General features: G+C 46.1%; 1 protein-coding gene across 4 annotated transcripts in view; it reads left to right on the forward strand.

The window, feature by feature from the left end:
* HDAC9 (histone deacetylase 9) overlaps positions 1 to 16,082 on the forward strand; it is a 1,168,275-nt gene that overhangs the window by 814,848 nt on the left and 337,345 nt on the right. For 2 of the 4 annotated variants that reach the window (XM_063921745.1, XM_063921746.1), the window contains one exon: positions 7,582 to 7,644. The exons of 1 other annotated variant lie outside the window; for it this stretch is intronic. In XM_063921745.1, coding sequence (XP_063777815.1) covers positions 7,582 to 7,644 — 63 coding nt within the window. Of the gene's footprint in view, positions 1 to 7,001; positions 7,046 to 7,581; positions 7,645 to 16,082 lie in introns of those variants that run through there. One more of the 4 variants, XM_063921747.1, reaches the window with a different exon arrangement.

Genomic DNA, 16,082 nt, shown 5'->3' on the forward strand with positions numbered 1-16,082 from the left:
ATATATATATATATATATATTTCTCTGACGTCCTAGTGGATGCTGGGAACTCCGTAAGGACCATGGGGAATAGATGGGCTCCGCAGGAGACTGGGCACTCTAAAAGAAAGATTAGGTACTATCTGGTGTGCACTGGCTCCTCCCTCTATGCCCCTCCTTCAGACCTCAGTTAGAATCTGTGCCCGGCCAGAGCTGGATGCACCTAGTGGGCTCTCCTGAGCTTGCTAGAAAGAAAGTATTTGTTAGGTTTTTTATTTTCAGTGAGATCTGCTGGCAACAGACTCACTGCTACGTGGGACTGAGGGGAGAGAAGCAAACCTACCTGCTTGCAGCTAGCTTGTGCTTCTTAGGCTACTGGACACCATTAGCTCCAGAGGGTTCGAACACAGGGTCTGACCTCGATCGTCCGTTCCCGGAGCCGCGCCGCTGTCCCCCTTGCAGAGCCAGAAGACAGAAGAGAACGACGAAAACGGCGGCTGAAGACTCCTGTCTTCATTAAGGTAGCGCACAGCACTGCAGCTGTGTGCCATTGCTCCCACAGCACACCACACACTCCGGTCACTGTAGGGTGCAGGGCGCTGGGGGGGGCGCCCTGGGTAGCAATTATAATACCTTTTGGCACAAATTATACACATAATACAGTCTGGCACTGTATATGTATGCAAACCCCCGCCATTAAGTCACACAAAACGCGGGACAGAAGCCCGCCGCTGAGGGGGCGGGGCTTTCTTCCTCAGCACACCAGCGCCATTTTCCCTTCACAGCTCCGCTGGAAGCAGCTCCCCAGGCTCTCCCCTGCAGTATCTGGATACAAGAAGGGTAAAAAAGAGAGGGGGGGCACTTAAATTTAGGCGCAAATAAGATAAGTAAGCAGCTATTGGGAAAAATCACTTATTATAGTGTACATCCCTGTGTTATATAGCGCTGTGGTGTGTGCTGGCATACTCTCTCTCTGTCTCCCCAAAGGACTTTGTGGGGTCCTGTCCTCAGTCAGAGCATTCCCTGTGTGTGTGCGGTGTGTCGGTACGGCTGTGTCGACATGTTTGATGAGGAGGGTTACGTGAAGGCGGAGCAGGGGCAGATTAGTGTGGTGTCGCCCCCGACGGGGCCGACACCTGATTGGATGGATATGTGGAAGGTCTTAACCGACAGTGTCAACTCCTTACATAAAAGGTTCGATGACGCAGCTGCCTTGGGACAGCCGGGGTCTCAGCCCGCGCCTGCCCAGGCAACTCAGAGGCCGTCAGGGGCTCATAAACGCCCTCTGGCTCAGATGGTAGACACAGATGTCGATACGGAGTCTGACTCCAGTTTAGATGAGGATGAGACAAATGTACAGTCTACAAAGGCCATCCGATGCATGATTACTGCAATGAAAGATGTATTGCACATTTCTGACGTTAACCCGGTTACCACCAAGAGGGGTATTATGTTTGGGGAGAAAAAGCAGCCAGTGACTTTTCCCCCATCTGATGAATTAAATGATTTGTGTGAAGAAGCGTGGAGTTCCCCTGATAAGAAACTAGTGATTTCTAAGAGGTTACTGATGGCGTACCCTTTCCCGCCAACGGATAGGTTACGTTGGGAAACATCCCCTAGGGTGGACAAGGCGCTCACACGCTTATCTAAAAGGGTGGCACTGCCGTCTCAGGATACGGCCGCCCTAAAGGAGCCTGCGAATAGAAAGCAGGAAGCTATCCTGAAGTCTGTGTATACACACTCTGGTACTCTACTGAGACCTGCTATTGCTTCAGCCTGGATGTGTAGTGCTGCAGCAGCATGGACTGATACCCTGTCAGACAACATTGATTCCCTCGACAGGGATACTATTTTGCTAACCATGGAACATATAAAAGACGTCGTCTTATATATGCGGGATGCTCAGAGGGACATTTGCCTGCTGGCATCTAGAATTAATGCAATGTCCGTTTCTGCCAGGAGAGTATTATGGACTCGGCAGTGGACAGGTGATGCTGATTCTAAAAAACACATGGAGGTTTTGCCTTATAAGGGTGAGGAATTGTTCGGGGACGGTCTCTCGGACCTCGTATCCACAGCAACAGCTGGGAAGTCGACTTTTTTACCTCAGGTTCCCTCACAGCCTAAGAAAGCACCGTATTATCAAATGCAGTCCTTTCGGCCTCAGAAAGGCAAGCGGGTCAGAGGCGCATCCTTTCTGGCCAGAGGCAGGTGTAGAGGAAAGAAGCTGCACCAGGCAGCCAGTTCCCAGGAACAAAAATCCTCCCCTGCTTCCACTAAGTCCACCGCATGACGTTGGGGCTCCACTGGCGGAGCCAGGTGCGGTGGGGGCGCGTCTCCGAAACTTCAGCAACCAGTGGGTTCGCTCACAAGTGGATCTCTGGGCTGTACAAATTGTATCTCAGGGATACAAGCTGGAGTTCGAGGCGACTCCCCCTCGCCGTTACCTCAAATCAGCCTTGCCAGCTCCTCCCAGGGAAAGGGAGATAGTACTGGCGGCAATCCACAAGCTGTACCTCCAGCAGGTGATAATCAAGGTCCCCCTCCTTCAACAGGGAAGGGGTTACTATTCCACAATGTTTGTGGTACCGAAACCGGACGGTTCGGTGAGACCCATTCTAAATTTAAAATCCTTGAACACTTATATAAAGAAGATGTATTTAATTGCCTGCGCTAAGGGATTGAGCTGCTTTCTTAGATTAGATTTTTGTGATGTTTAAAAGAAAGCGCTAGGGATGTTAGATGAAATGATGCACATGATAATTTCTAAAAACCGTGAATATAAAATAAATGTAAAGCGGTACCTGTAAAAAAGAAAAAGTTGTTGTTAATAAAATGTTTACACTCTTTTGAGTGAATGTGGAAGAGGAGGTGGCCGGCAACACTTTATTAATGCTGAATGTCCTGCTGTGTCTTCCGAGATGTACTCCGGCGTGATGTTGATATCAGCTAAAGTTGCAGCGGGTTCTGCTTGTGTTGCGGCTGTTGATGGATTTTCCTCTTTGAAGTGTGAAGGATGATCTCCAACGCGTTTCATGCACTTTAATGCACTTTTTCGAGGAGTGAAGTGACTCACGCCGGAGTACATCTCGGAAGACACAGCAGGACACGGGAACGCTGCCAGCCCTGGACTCAACGGTACTCGGAAGCACCGCCAGCACCACCAACCACCATCAGCCGCGGACGAACAACACCGGAGCCGCAGTGCTCACAGCGGCGTCCAGCGGCTTCTCAATTGGCACCCGGTGGTCCCTGCAATCAGTGTGCTCCACGGCACCGAAGGTTAGCACAGGGAAAGGTAGGAATTCATGGACATTCAGCATTAATAAAGTGTTGCCGGCCACCTCCTCTTCCACAGTCACTCAAAAGAGTGTAAACATTTTATTAACAACAACTTTTTCTTTTTTACAGGTACCGCTTTACATTTATTTTATATTCACGGTTTTTAGAAATTATCATGTGCATCATTTCATCTAACATCCCTAGCGCTTTCTTTTAAACATCACAAAAAACTTATATAAAGAAGTTCAAGTTCAAAATGGAATCGCTCAGGGCGGTTATTGCAAGCCTGGAAGAGGGGGATTTTATGGTGTCGCTGGACATCAAGGATGCTTACTTGCATGTCCCCATTTACCCACCTCACCAGGAGTACCTTAGGTTTGTGGTACAGAACTGTCATTACCAATTCCAGACGTTGCCGTTTGGTCTCTCCACGGCTCCGAGAATATTTACCAAGGTAATGGCCGAAATGATGATACTCCTTCGAAGAAAGGGAGTTATAATTATCCCGTACTTGGACGATCTCCTCATAAAGGCGAGGTCCAAAGAGCAGTTGTTGGTCAGCGTAGCACTCTCTCAGGAAGTGTTGCAACGGCACGGCTGGATTCTGAATATCCCAAAGTCGCAGCTGATTCCTACGACGCGTCTGCTTTTCCTGGGAATGATTCTGGACACAGAACAGAAGAAGGTGTTTCTCCCGGAGGAGAAGGCCCAGGAATTGTCATCTCTGGTCAGGGACCTCCTGAAACCAAAACAGGTGTCGGTGCATCACTGCACGCGAGTCCTGGGAAAGATGGTGGCTTCTTACGAAGCAATTCCCTTCGGCAGGTTCCATGCAAGGATCTTTCAGTGGGATCTGTTGGACAAATGGTCCGGATCGCATCTTCAGATGCATCGGTTGATCACCCTGTCCCCAAGGGCCAGGGTGTCTCTGCTGTGGTGGCTGCAGAGTGCTCATCTTCTCGAGGGACGCAGGTTCGGCATACAGGACTGGGTCCTGGTGACCATGGATGCAAGCCTCCGAGGATGGGGGGCAGTCACTCAGGGAAGAAACTTCCAAGGACAGTGGTCAAGTCTGGAGACTTCTCTACACATAAATATATTGGAACTAAGGGCCATCTACAACGCCCTGAGTCAAGCAGAGCCCCTGCTTCAGAACCAATCAGTACTGATTCAGTCAGACAACATCACGGCGGTCGCCCATGTAAACCGCCAGGGCGGCACAAGAAGCAGGATGGCAATGGCAGAAGCCACAAGGATTCTTCGATGGGCGGAGAATCACGTGCTAGCACTGTCAGCAGTGTTCATTCCGGGAGTGGACAACTGGGAAGCAGACTTCCTCAGCAGGCACGACCTCCACCCGGGAGAGTGGGGACTTCATCAAGAAGTCTTCACACAGATTGTAAATCGTTGGGAACTGCCACAGGTGGACATGATGGCGTCCCGCCTCAACAAAAAGCTAAAAAAAATATTGCGCCAGGTCTCGGGACCCTCAGGCGATAGCTGTGGACGCACTAGTGACACCGTGGGTGTACCAGTCGGTTTATGTGTTCCCTCCTCTTCCTCTCATACCCAAGGTACTGAGGATAGTAAGAAAGAGAGGAGTAAGAACTATACTCATCGTTCCGGATTGGCCAAGAAGAGCTTGGTACCCAGAACTACAAGAAATGATCTCAGAGGACCCATGGCCTCTGCCTCTCAGACAGGACCTGTTACAGCAGGGGCCTTGTCTGTTCCAAGACTTACCGCGGCTGCGTTTGACGGCATGGCGGTTGAACGCCGGATCCTAACGGAAAAGGGCATTCCGGATGAAGTGATTCCTACGCTGATAAAAGCTAGGAAGGATGTGACAGCAAAGCATTATCACCGCATATGGCGGAAATATGTTGCTTGGTGTGAGGCCAGGAAGGCCCCAACAGAGGAATTCCAGCTGGGTCGATTCCTGCACTTCCTACAGTCAGGGGTGACTATGGGCCTAAAATTGGGGTCCATAAAGGTCCAGATTTCGGCCCTATCTATTTTCTTTCAAAAAGAACTGGCTTCACTGCCTGAAGTTCAGATGTTTGTTAAGGGAGTACTGCATATTCAGCCCCCTTTTGTGCCTCCAGTGGCACCTTGGGATCTTAACGTTGTGTTGGATTTCCTGAAATCACACTGGTTTGAGCCACTTAAGACCGTGGAGCTAAAGTATCTCTCACATGGAAGGTGGTCATGCTGTTTGCCTTAGCTTCAGCTAGGCGTGTGTCAGAATTGGCGGCTTTGTCATGTAAAAGCCCATATGTGATCTTTCATATGGACAGGGCAGAGTTGAGGACTCGTCCCCAATTTCTCCCTAAGGTGGTATCAGCGTTTCATTTGAACCAGCCTGTTGTGGTGCCTGCGGCTACTCGGGACTTGGAGGACTCCAGGTTACTTGATGTAGTCACGGCTTTGAAAATCTATGTAGCCAGGACGGCTGGAGTCAGGAAAACTGACTCGCTGTTTATCCTGCATGCACCCAACAAACTGGGTGCTCCGGCTTCAAAGCAAACTATTGCGCGCTGGATCTGTTACACGATTCAGCAAGCTCATTCTGCGGCAGGGTTACCGCATCCTAAATCAGTAAAAGCCCATTCCACAAGGAAGGTGGGCTCTTCTTGGGCGGCTGCCTGAGGGGTCTCGGCTTTACAGCTTTGCCGAGCTGCTACTTGGTCGGGTTCAAACACATTTGCTAAGTTCTACAAGTTTGATACCCTGGCTGAGGAGGACCTTGCCTTTGCTCATTCGGTGCTGCAGAGTCATCCGCACTCTCCCGCCCGTTTGGGAGCTTTGGTATAATCCCCATGGTCCTTACGGAGTTCCCAGCATCCACTAGGACGTCAGAGAAAATAAGAATTTACTCACCGGTAATTCTATTTCTCGTAGTCCGTAGTGGATGCTGGGCGCCCGTCCCAAGTGCGGACTCTCTGCAATACATGTATATAGTTATTGCTTAACTAAAGGGTTATTGTTATGAGCCATCTGTTACTGAGGCTCAGTTGTTGTTCATACTGTTAACTGGGTATGGTTATCACAAGTTGTACAGTGTGATTGGTGTGGCTGGTATGAGTCTTACCCTGGATTCCAAATCCTTTCCTTGTTGTGTCAGCTCTTCCGGGCACAGTTTCCGTAACTGAGGTCTGGAGGAGGGGCATAGAGGGAGGAGCCAGTGCACACCAGATAGTACCTAATCTTTCTTTTAGAGTGCCCAGTCTCCTGCGGAGCCCGTCTATTCCCCATGGTCCTTACGGAGTTCCCAGCATCCACTACGGACTACGAGAAATAGAATTACCGGTGAGTAAATTCTTATTATATATATATATATATATATATATATATATATATTTAAGTATATATGTGCTGCGCATATAAATAAACAGCTAGGTATGTTCAGGTGCATTTGTGCTTCTGGTTATATTAGTATGAGTAATGGCCTGTGTAGGCTGATAATTACTCTGAACACTTCAGGACTGACTGTAGTCCTCCTAAGATAGGGACCGGACAGCTGTGTTTGCTGTGATATTTTTAAACATATTAATGTAGGCTCCGATCACACAGCCTTGCCTGACCTATTTTTGGCTCAGGCCGGCCATTGTTCTATTTTTGTACCCTGTGGGGCAGGCTGTTGTTGATTCACATGCAAATGAGATATCACTGGCTTTAGCCAACTCTGCTGAGACTGAGACACACACATACACACACACAGACACACACACACAGAGGCAGAGCAGGCAGGGGGGCAGACGCAGGGAGCAAGGGGTAGATGAAGGTGCAAGGACTATCATTTCCTGCTGCTGGCATTTAACTATTTTTCATATATATATATTTTTTATTTTAGCATGTTACATGCTGATTTAGTGTCATACTTATTGTTTTACTTTTTCTACTTTCATTTTCCTGCTGCTTGTCGTCATTACTAGATGAAAGTATTGCAGCAAGGGTACAGGTCTCCTGTTGCACCTGCTACTAGGACAGGCAGGTGCTGGTTTGCAGGAGACGTGTCATATAGTACCTGTGGCTGACAGCTCCTGGTAATCCACATTATTTGTGTTGAGGCAGCAAGGGCTCTCTCTCGCTCTCTCTCTCTCTCTCTCTCTTCCATCAGTACTTGGCACAGTAAATATGTGTAGAAAAATGGAATAATTGTCAAAGTGTATCACTGCCTCCTCCCCCTCTGGAGGAGTTAAGACCGCTGAAGGGTCGCTTCCTTGCAGAAGAGTGATGAAGCTTTCATGTGTCTGAGCCTGCACAGGGGCTAGAATATGCTGCAGACAATTTATGAGAGTGAATCATGTTTTTCCTCAGATGGGGTATCTGGACGTGACAGGCTCCTGGCACAGCACAGAATGCACAGTATGGTCAGCTCAGGTAAGAGGCTCTTTCCTGCATGCTGCAATAATAGCCAGCTCCTGCTCACTTACTGGCAATAACATGAACACAGTATATGTTCCTGGTCTGGCAAGGTTCTGATCATGTAGTATGCTTTGACTGTAGTATGCAGTATATTTATACACAGTAATGAATAAATGTGTGTATATGTATAATATATATACTGTATGTGTATATATATATATATATATATATATATATATATTTTTTTTTTTTATTTATTTATTATTATTATTATTATTATTATTATTATTATTACATAAATTATGTCAGAAATTAGATTGCTTCTGTTTTTAGGGGGATTAGGTGAATGCCGGAACGGTCCGGACTCTGGAACACCGGACCGGTCCAGCTACCTGCAGCGACCTCGGCCGCTATGGTGCTCTCTGTGCAGTGTTTGCTCTGTGGCAGCTGAGCTTCTACTTTCATGTATGTTATATATGCAGAACAGAGTGTTTATATATCTATATTGTACTTCAGTAGTAGTTAAGGATTGTCTGGTATAAGGAAAACATTAATGCTGAATTACAGTAGCTAACTCTGATCTCAATATAGAGAAGTGATGTACAATACACTCACTTTATATATAACTGTATACAGCAATGCACTGCATTTAAGCAATATAAACAGTAAATGAGTATATAGCCATACTATAGCTGGGGTGAGTAAGAGTATATATTCAGTGGTAAGACAGTCACTATGCACTTACCCATTCTGACACATTGTAGTACATGGCATAGGAAGAAAAAAAATGAAACATTATGGGGCCTATTTATCAATGAGTTTTAGCTATTTAAAACTTGTTGCGTATAATAAATGGTGCTCCAACCAATCATCTCTTGTCATGTGTATGAAAAATGACAGTTGGAAGCTGATTGGCTGGAGCATCATTTATCATACGCAACAAGTTTTAGATAGCGAAAACTCATTTATAAATGGTCCCCTGTATTTGAATACAGAAGCATCAAGGCCTACTTATACTGAAAGCATGCTACTGTACCTACTAGATTTTAGGTATCTGTAGGACATCCATGTTAGCCATAGAAAGCATGTGTTCCTAATTAATAAGTATAGTATTTTATAGTATATACTTTTCATTTGAGGGTATTTATCAAAGCACATGGAGAGAGATAAAGTAGAGAGAAATAAAGCACTTTCCCAGAGGTTCCCAAACACAGTCCTCAAGGCACCCTAAAGGTCCAGGTTTTAATGATATTCATGAGCATAGATGGTTAAATCAAATTAATTGAGGTACTAATTAAGTCACCCGTTCCCAAGCTTGGTCGTTCTTAAAGCCTGGATAGTTATACCCCTTTTACACCGCAATAAATATACCAGATTTTTACTCATGAAGGAACAGCAACCCGGGATATTCTGCAGCATACCATCCTACATGACCCTCTCCAGGAGGGACAGAACGCTCTGCTCCTGGACTTCCTTCTTAATTTGTGATTGCCCTCACCTGTGGTGAAACACCTTTCGTATCCATTAACCTGTTCAAAACAGGTGCCGGCAATCATACATTAAGAGGAAAGTCCAGGAGCAGAGCATTTTGTCCGTCCTGGAGAGGGTCATGTTGGGAGGTATGCTGCATTGTAAAAATTGTTGAAATTACCTGGGTTGATGTGACCTGAGAACAATTCACTGCATAGGGAAGAGGCAGCGCTAGGAGATCACCTAATCACCAAGCACTGCATCTGCACGTGTCGGCGGTGACGTCACCAACCTGGCATATTGCCGGGTCGGCTCACCTGTTTGAAAGGGGTCTCGCTGAGTTGCACCCGGGTAGGACCTGTTTACAAATCCTGGGTGCGACTCTGGTGTTACTATGGCGGTGTTAGGGTGCCATGACTACTGCGTTCGGGAACCTCTGTGTGACTCACCAGTCAGCTCCTAACTGCCATGCTACAGGATGCATTTGAAAAATGACACAAGCTAATTGGTTGGTGCTCTATCTGTCTCCTCTTAATCTCTCTCCATGCTTTGATAAATGTTCCATTTTTGCCATTTTATATATTATTATTCACCCTGATGAATACAGGTCTGTGTAGATAACTGCTGAGGTGGAAATCTACAGGTGTCATTGATCTATAGTCTCAGGTTTTACAAACATAGCTGCATGAGATAATACTGTATAATGCTGTATAACATGTTTAGTAAGCTGAAGTTAAGCTACAGTATTGTGTTAAACAGAACCAATATTGAAATAAAATGATGTAGCAATAATAATACAATAATAATCTGTATACAGATGATTCTCATGATCCTGTAGGACTGTTCTCTTTGTAAATGTTTATTTTGTTTAGTAAATTCATCATGCATCTCTTCCTCTGCCTAGGATCATGACATTGTAGTGTGTTATACGCCTGAATGTATATATTCTGTATAGATGGCAGCAGTTACTCTGTCATCCCAGTGTAAGAAGCATGTAACAGGATAATAAGAAGTGATATTAATGTGTATAAGCCCCTGTAAATAATACCTGTACTGCGCTAGCAATCTGTGAGCTACAGTATGATGTCATCAGTTCTGGGTTCATCAGGAAAACGTGTGTATTATAAGGAATAATGTGCTCCATAGTGTCCATGATATAAATATTAGCTGTCACCTCCAATTGCCCAGAGCTGTGTAGATTAGAAGCATCAGGCCCTCAGACTCACAGGACCCCTTGGTTCCTTGGTTTATTCTACTGTACATATAATGTACAATATATAGGGGGAGATTTATCAAAGCTTGGAGATAAAGAGGATAGAGTCAAAGTACTCCCGATGGTTGCAATATCGGCAGCGGAAATCCATCAATCAAAATCCCGACTAATTTTGGCGAGTATTCTAACTGTAACCCACCCCTCCCGCGGCCCAATCCTAACCACCCACTTCGGCAGCCTGACCCTTCCGCAGTGCCTAACCCTCCCCGGCTGCCTAACACTAACCTTAATACTCACCCTTTGGATTCATCGGTATCGGGATTCCGCAGCCAGTATCGTAACCATTGGGATTGGTGTCTGCCGGGATCCTGCCTACATCCCCAATCAGGTCCTGACATTTTTCAAACACATTTGTTAAAGGACAGCTAGCAGCTGATTGGTTGGTACTTTATCTCTCTCCAAGCTTGTATAAATCTCCCTTAGGGGTTTATGCACTAAATCTCATAGGGGTCAATGTACTAAGCCTTGGAGAGAGAGATAAAGTGGATGGAGATAAAGTAGCAACCAACCAGCTCCTAACTGTCTTTTTCCAAACACAGCCTGTAACATGGCAGTAAGGAACTGTTTGGCTGGTACTTTATATTTCTCCACTTTATCTCTCTCCGAGGCTTAGTACATAGACCCCTTAGAGAGATAAAGTGGACAGAGATAAAGTGCCAACCAACCAGCTCCTTACTGCCACGTTACAGGCTGTAGGGTAAATATTCTACTAGTCACTGATGGTGCCGCTATTTCTCTTCCTGCTTCTCCTCTATACAAAGGTGAAGCAGGAAGCAGTAGCGACAAGATGTATCATCATCTTGTTTGCCTGATTGGGGGAGTAAACACCCCCCCGCACCCCCCTCCCCCCCGGCAGTCCCTGTCAGCCCCCAACAGCACATCAGTCTAGTGCTGATGCTCTGTGTCTCCCCTCTCAGCCGGCTCTAGTGCGCATGCGCAAGATCTCGCTATTATCACAAAATCTCCCGTGCACAGTCCGGAGCCGGTAGCTGCAGCCAAGTAAGAGCGGCTGTGTTTGGGGCAACAACACCTGCAGCTGTTGAAATCAATAGTTGCAGGTGTCGGAACGGTCAGTGCCACTGACTGTTCTTACATCAGTGCGCTATTACGGGGCCCTACACATTTGACGATGCGCCGCCGAGGTGCCCGACGGCCGAAACGGCCGACGAACGACCCTGCGGCGGGGGGGGCAGTGACGGGGGGAGTGAAGTTTCTTCACTCCCCCCGTCACGCGGCTGCATTGAAGTGGAGGCAAATATGGACGAGATCATCCATATTGGCCTGCATGCACAGCCGACGGGAGACCAGCGATGAACGAGCGCGGGGCCGCGCATCGTTCATCGCTGGAGTCTCCACACTGAAAGATATGAACGAGTTCTCGTTCATTTATGAACGAGATCGTTCATATCTTTCAGAAAATCGGCCAGTGTGTAGGGCCTATTACAGACAGCGGAGCCAAAATTGACAGGGGCACATAGCGCCCCTTTCATCTTGCTCATGTCCCCAGAGTCATACATGGGGGAAAAGCCATATGAGTGCAAATAACACCACTTCTCCCCCATAACGGAGCATCATGCATCTGCCCCTGTCATTGAAGAATGGCAGTTAGGAGCTGGTTGGCTGATACTTTATCTCTGTCCACTTTATCTCTTTGTACATAGACCCCTTAGTGACTTGTCCCACTATTATTATTAGTAGGATTTGAGAAAAATCTATGTACACAACATCCAACACAGAGCTGAATATATGAAGAGTCTGTGGCTCTCAGAGCTAATGACAGCCATTCCTGTTGCAGTTGTTATCTTACTGGTTATGCAGAGTAACTATTCCGTGGCTCTGGTGATGTTCTGTTGTCTGTGCGGCACTTGGATAGAAACCAGAAAAATAATTGTTTGTACCAAAAAAAACAACAACAAAAAAAGCAATACATAATAAATTCTAAACTGAAATAATACATGTTTGGTTGTGTATCAGTTGTAGAAATCAGTCTATAGAAATCTATTTATCCCACGTTTATCCCTCCTATCCAGGTGGAGCGGAGTTTATTGCAGCAAATGGTGCATGGATTAAGTTGAGCACCTGCGCTATATTGGGACAGATCTCTGATTATGTGGATAACCTGTGCATTATTGTAACAGATGTCAGACTAGTTTATGTGTGAATAGCCCAGGGTATTTTTTTTAGATACTGTACCTGCAAAATAATCTGTGCCATGGTGACCTGTTCGCTGCAATAAATTCTGCTGCACATGTTGACATTTTGTAACAGTTTGCACCATACTGAAACTATTTTGTTATTGCACTCAACAGTTAATTTACTTAATCAGTATTTGTTTAGTCACACAAACAGCACAATTCCATCATAGGCAGAATGTGTGAAATAATGGCCAGAAGTCAGCTGTCACTTTGGGTTGTTGTCAGTAACCGACTACTTCCCAGATCAGTCATCTATTCCCAATGCAAATATCCTGGCATAGCAATATTAGCTGGAGAGATGTACAGTACTGTAATTTGTAATGCAAAGTATGGGGTCTTCACTGATTAAATGCCCACAGCTTTATTTTTTGATTAAGCCATTATTTTACTTACCCATTTTGGAACAGTGAGGCACCTGTTTATTTTCATGTTGCTGGCTGGTAACAAGGCTTATATTTTTATAAGGTTCCGGTATGAATGGTCGACCATGTTATGGTCGACAGTCATTAGGTCGACCACTATTGGTCGACATTGACATGGACACATGGTCGACACATGGAAATTGTCGACACATGAAAGGTCGACACATGAAAAGGTCGACATGGTTTTTTTTAGCTTTTTGGTGTCGTTTTTTGCGTAAAGTGACTGGCAACCCCAATTAGTGCACCGCGTCCCCTCGCATGGCTCGCTTCGCTCGCCATGCTTCGGGCATGGTGCCTTCGCTCCGCTACCGCTTCGCTCGGTACAGATTACCGTTCCAATCGTAGTCCACGTGGATCGGAAAGTATGGAACAGTTCCCCAAAAGAAAAAAAAGTACAAAAATCCATGTCGACCTTTTCATGTGTCGACATTTCATGTGTCGACAATTTTCATGTGCCGACCATGTGTCCATGTCGACTATGTCAATGTCGACCAATAGTGGTCGACCTAATGACTGTCGACCATAACATGGTCGACCATCTGAACGGATACCTTTTTATAATTGTGTTTTTTTAATATATTGCATATGCTTACAAAGGTGAGCTGCTGGAAAAATATGGCTATTCCTTGGGGATTCAATGGCCCATTTAAAAACACTTGAACACAATTTACAGTGATACTGTTTTGTTATGTCAGGCACCACTCCTTCATAAATGGGGCCGGATGTACTAAAAGGAAAATGTGGCCAAACCCCTGATAACTGCCATTTTTGGAATTTGGCCGAATTTCCTATATGTCCCAAGCTCTGGTAATGCCAGCTTTTGTTGGTGTTACCCAATAGAAGCCTATGGGCATCTTATTGGGTTTTCTACTGAGAGGGATCCAATAGAATCCCCCCCCCCCAAGCAACTCCCGCGGCCGCCGCATCATTCTGCGCATGTGCAGAATGTCTCCCGGGTCCTAAACCTGGAAATTCTTCTAGCGCAAAGGACGGCTCTCATTGGGAGGGCTTGTATTTGTATGTACATACACGGAAAGTATGTATGCAATGTGTGGCGGGATGTACTGCAATACGGCTGCGATGCTTAGTTCATCCCGCTCATGAAATAACTACATATAGCACAGTTCTGATGTATTTACCGCCTTGTTCAACACTTGTTAGCTGTACATAAACAGACTCTGAGAATTAGCAATGGAAGGTGTACTAGTAGTGCTATGGAAATCATACTTGCCCCCTCTCCTCGAATGTCTGGTAGACTCCCAAATTTCAGGGTGTTCTCCTGGACTTCGGGGAGACCTGGGAATCCACCCAGATCATGCCCACTTACTAACTGCAAATTACATCATCACTGCCATGGCGTTGACATGAATCTGGATACCCCAATAGTACGCATGTAGGGTGCTCATGTTAAATATTAGTGATATTGCCAGGGATGAAAAATTGTGGGGACAATATTTTGCATATAATTCTGCATCTGTTTCCATTGAGATTCTCTTGGAAGAGCTCAAAGATCTCAGTCCCTGATATCCAGCGTCTGCTCAAATGCCTTCTTATCTGACGTGCAAATGGGCTGATGGAAAGGTTTATGGTGGTGCATGATCACGGGTTTATTTAAACTAGAATTTTGTCTACAGCATACCTCCCCGATTTTCGCAGGACAGTCCTCGTTTTTTTGGGACTGTCCCATCTGCGGGCTGTAGTGTTCCTCGATGGTGGTGGTGGTGGTAGGGGGGCAGTTGGGAGGCTCCTGTCACTCGCTGCTCTGGAGAGCAGAGCAGCAGGGAATAGACGCTGTGTGCATGCGTCTGTTCACGGGAGACAGAGGGACTGGGGGCATGTCATCAGCTCATCGAGCACTGGGCATGCCCCCACAGTGATAGAAAACGGGGGCATGGCTCACGATCGCGACACTCACGCAAGCCACACCCCCTTTCCTCTCGCACCAGGGAGTCCCTCTTTGCCATCTCCCAATGTTGGGAGGTATGCTACAGTACCTCAATGCTAAGTTTGGCCTGAGGGCTCCCATTTTGCCAATACATACTGGATAATCTGTAATGACTTTGAATGTTTGATCTATCCTAAGTGTAGGTGTTATAAAAATATGTGGAAATAATAATGTAATTAGTTGAGACTGTAGACTATTATCATATTATGTGTCAGTAGAGAGCCTGGCCGGCCCAGGTACCTTTAAGGGGGCGTGGTCTAATCATGGGAGGCGTGACAATGCACAATTAATAGTGCCTTCCTGGTCACACTGCAGCCCAGCACATAGCGGCATGTATGCTGAGGAGAAGAGCTGCAAGTGCTGCTGCCAGTTAAGGGGAGGGGGGTTGGGACTTGGACCCCCTCTGGGCTCCTCCATCAGACCAGGGCCCGGGTAAATAGTACCTGCCCCCCCCCCCCCCCCCCCCATCTTGGTACCACTGACTGCAGGGCTAAGCAAAGTCCACTTAGATTTTTATAGATTATTCCAGTTATATTTTCATATCGTGTGTCTCCTTCTGAACATTTTACCAAATTTTTAAATTAGTAATAGTAACAAAAATATATTATTTAATCATATTTTTTTGAGCAGTTACAGACATAGGGGTCAATCCTATTAGATTTGAGTTGCAGAATGCAAGTTGCAAAGTTGCAAGTAGTCGTTTTCTCTGCAAATTTGCATTGCAAATTCATTTTGCAAATACAATTAGAAACTCGCATTAAACCAGGCAGCGCAAACTCACATTTTTACGTTCGCAGCTCCCTGAGGGTGAGGGATGGTAGGGACAATCCAAAATGTTAAAACGTTGGGATACCGGGCAGAACTCCTTGGACACCAATAATTACATGGGGCCTAATTCAGACCTGATCGCAGTAGCAAATTTGTTAGCTAGTGGGCAAAACCATGTGCACTGCAGGGGAGGCAGATATAACATGTGCAGAGAGAGTTAGATTTGGGTGGGTTATTTTGTTTCTGTGCGGGGTAAATACTGGCTGCTTTAATTTTACACTGCAACTTAGATTTCAGTTTGAACACACCAAACCCAAATCTAACTCTCTCTGCACATGTTATATCTGCCCGCCCTGCAGTGCACATAGTTTTGCCCATTA

Source organism: Pseudophryne corroboree, chromosome 5 (genome assembly GCF_028390025.1).
Source record: "Pseudophryne corroboree isolate aPseCor3 chromosome 5, aPseCor3.hap2, whole genome shotgun sequence".
Lineage (NCBI taxonomy): Eukaryota > Metazoa > Chordata > Amphibia > Anura > Myobatrachidae > Pseudophryne > Pseudophryne corroboree.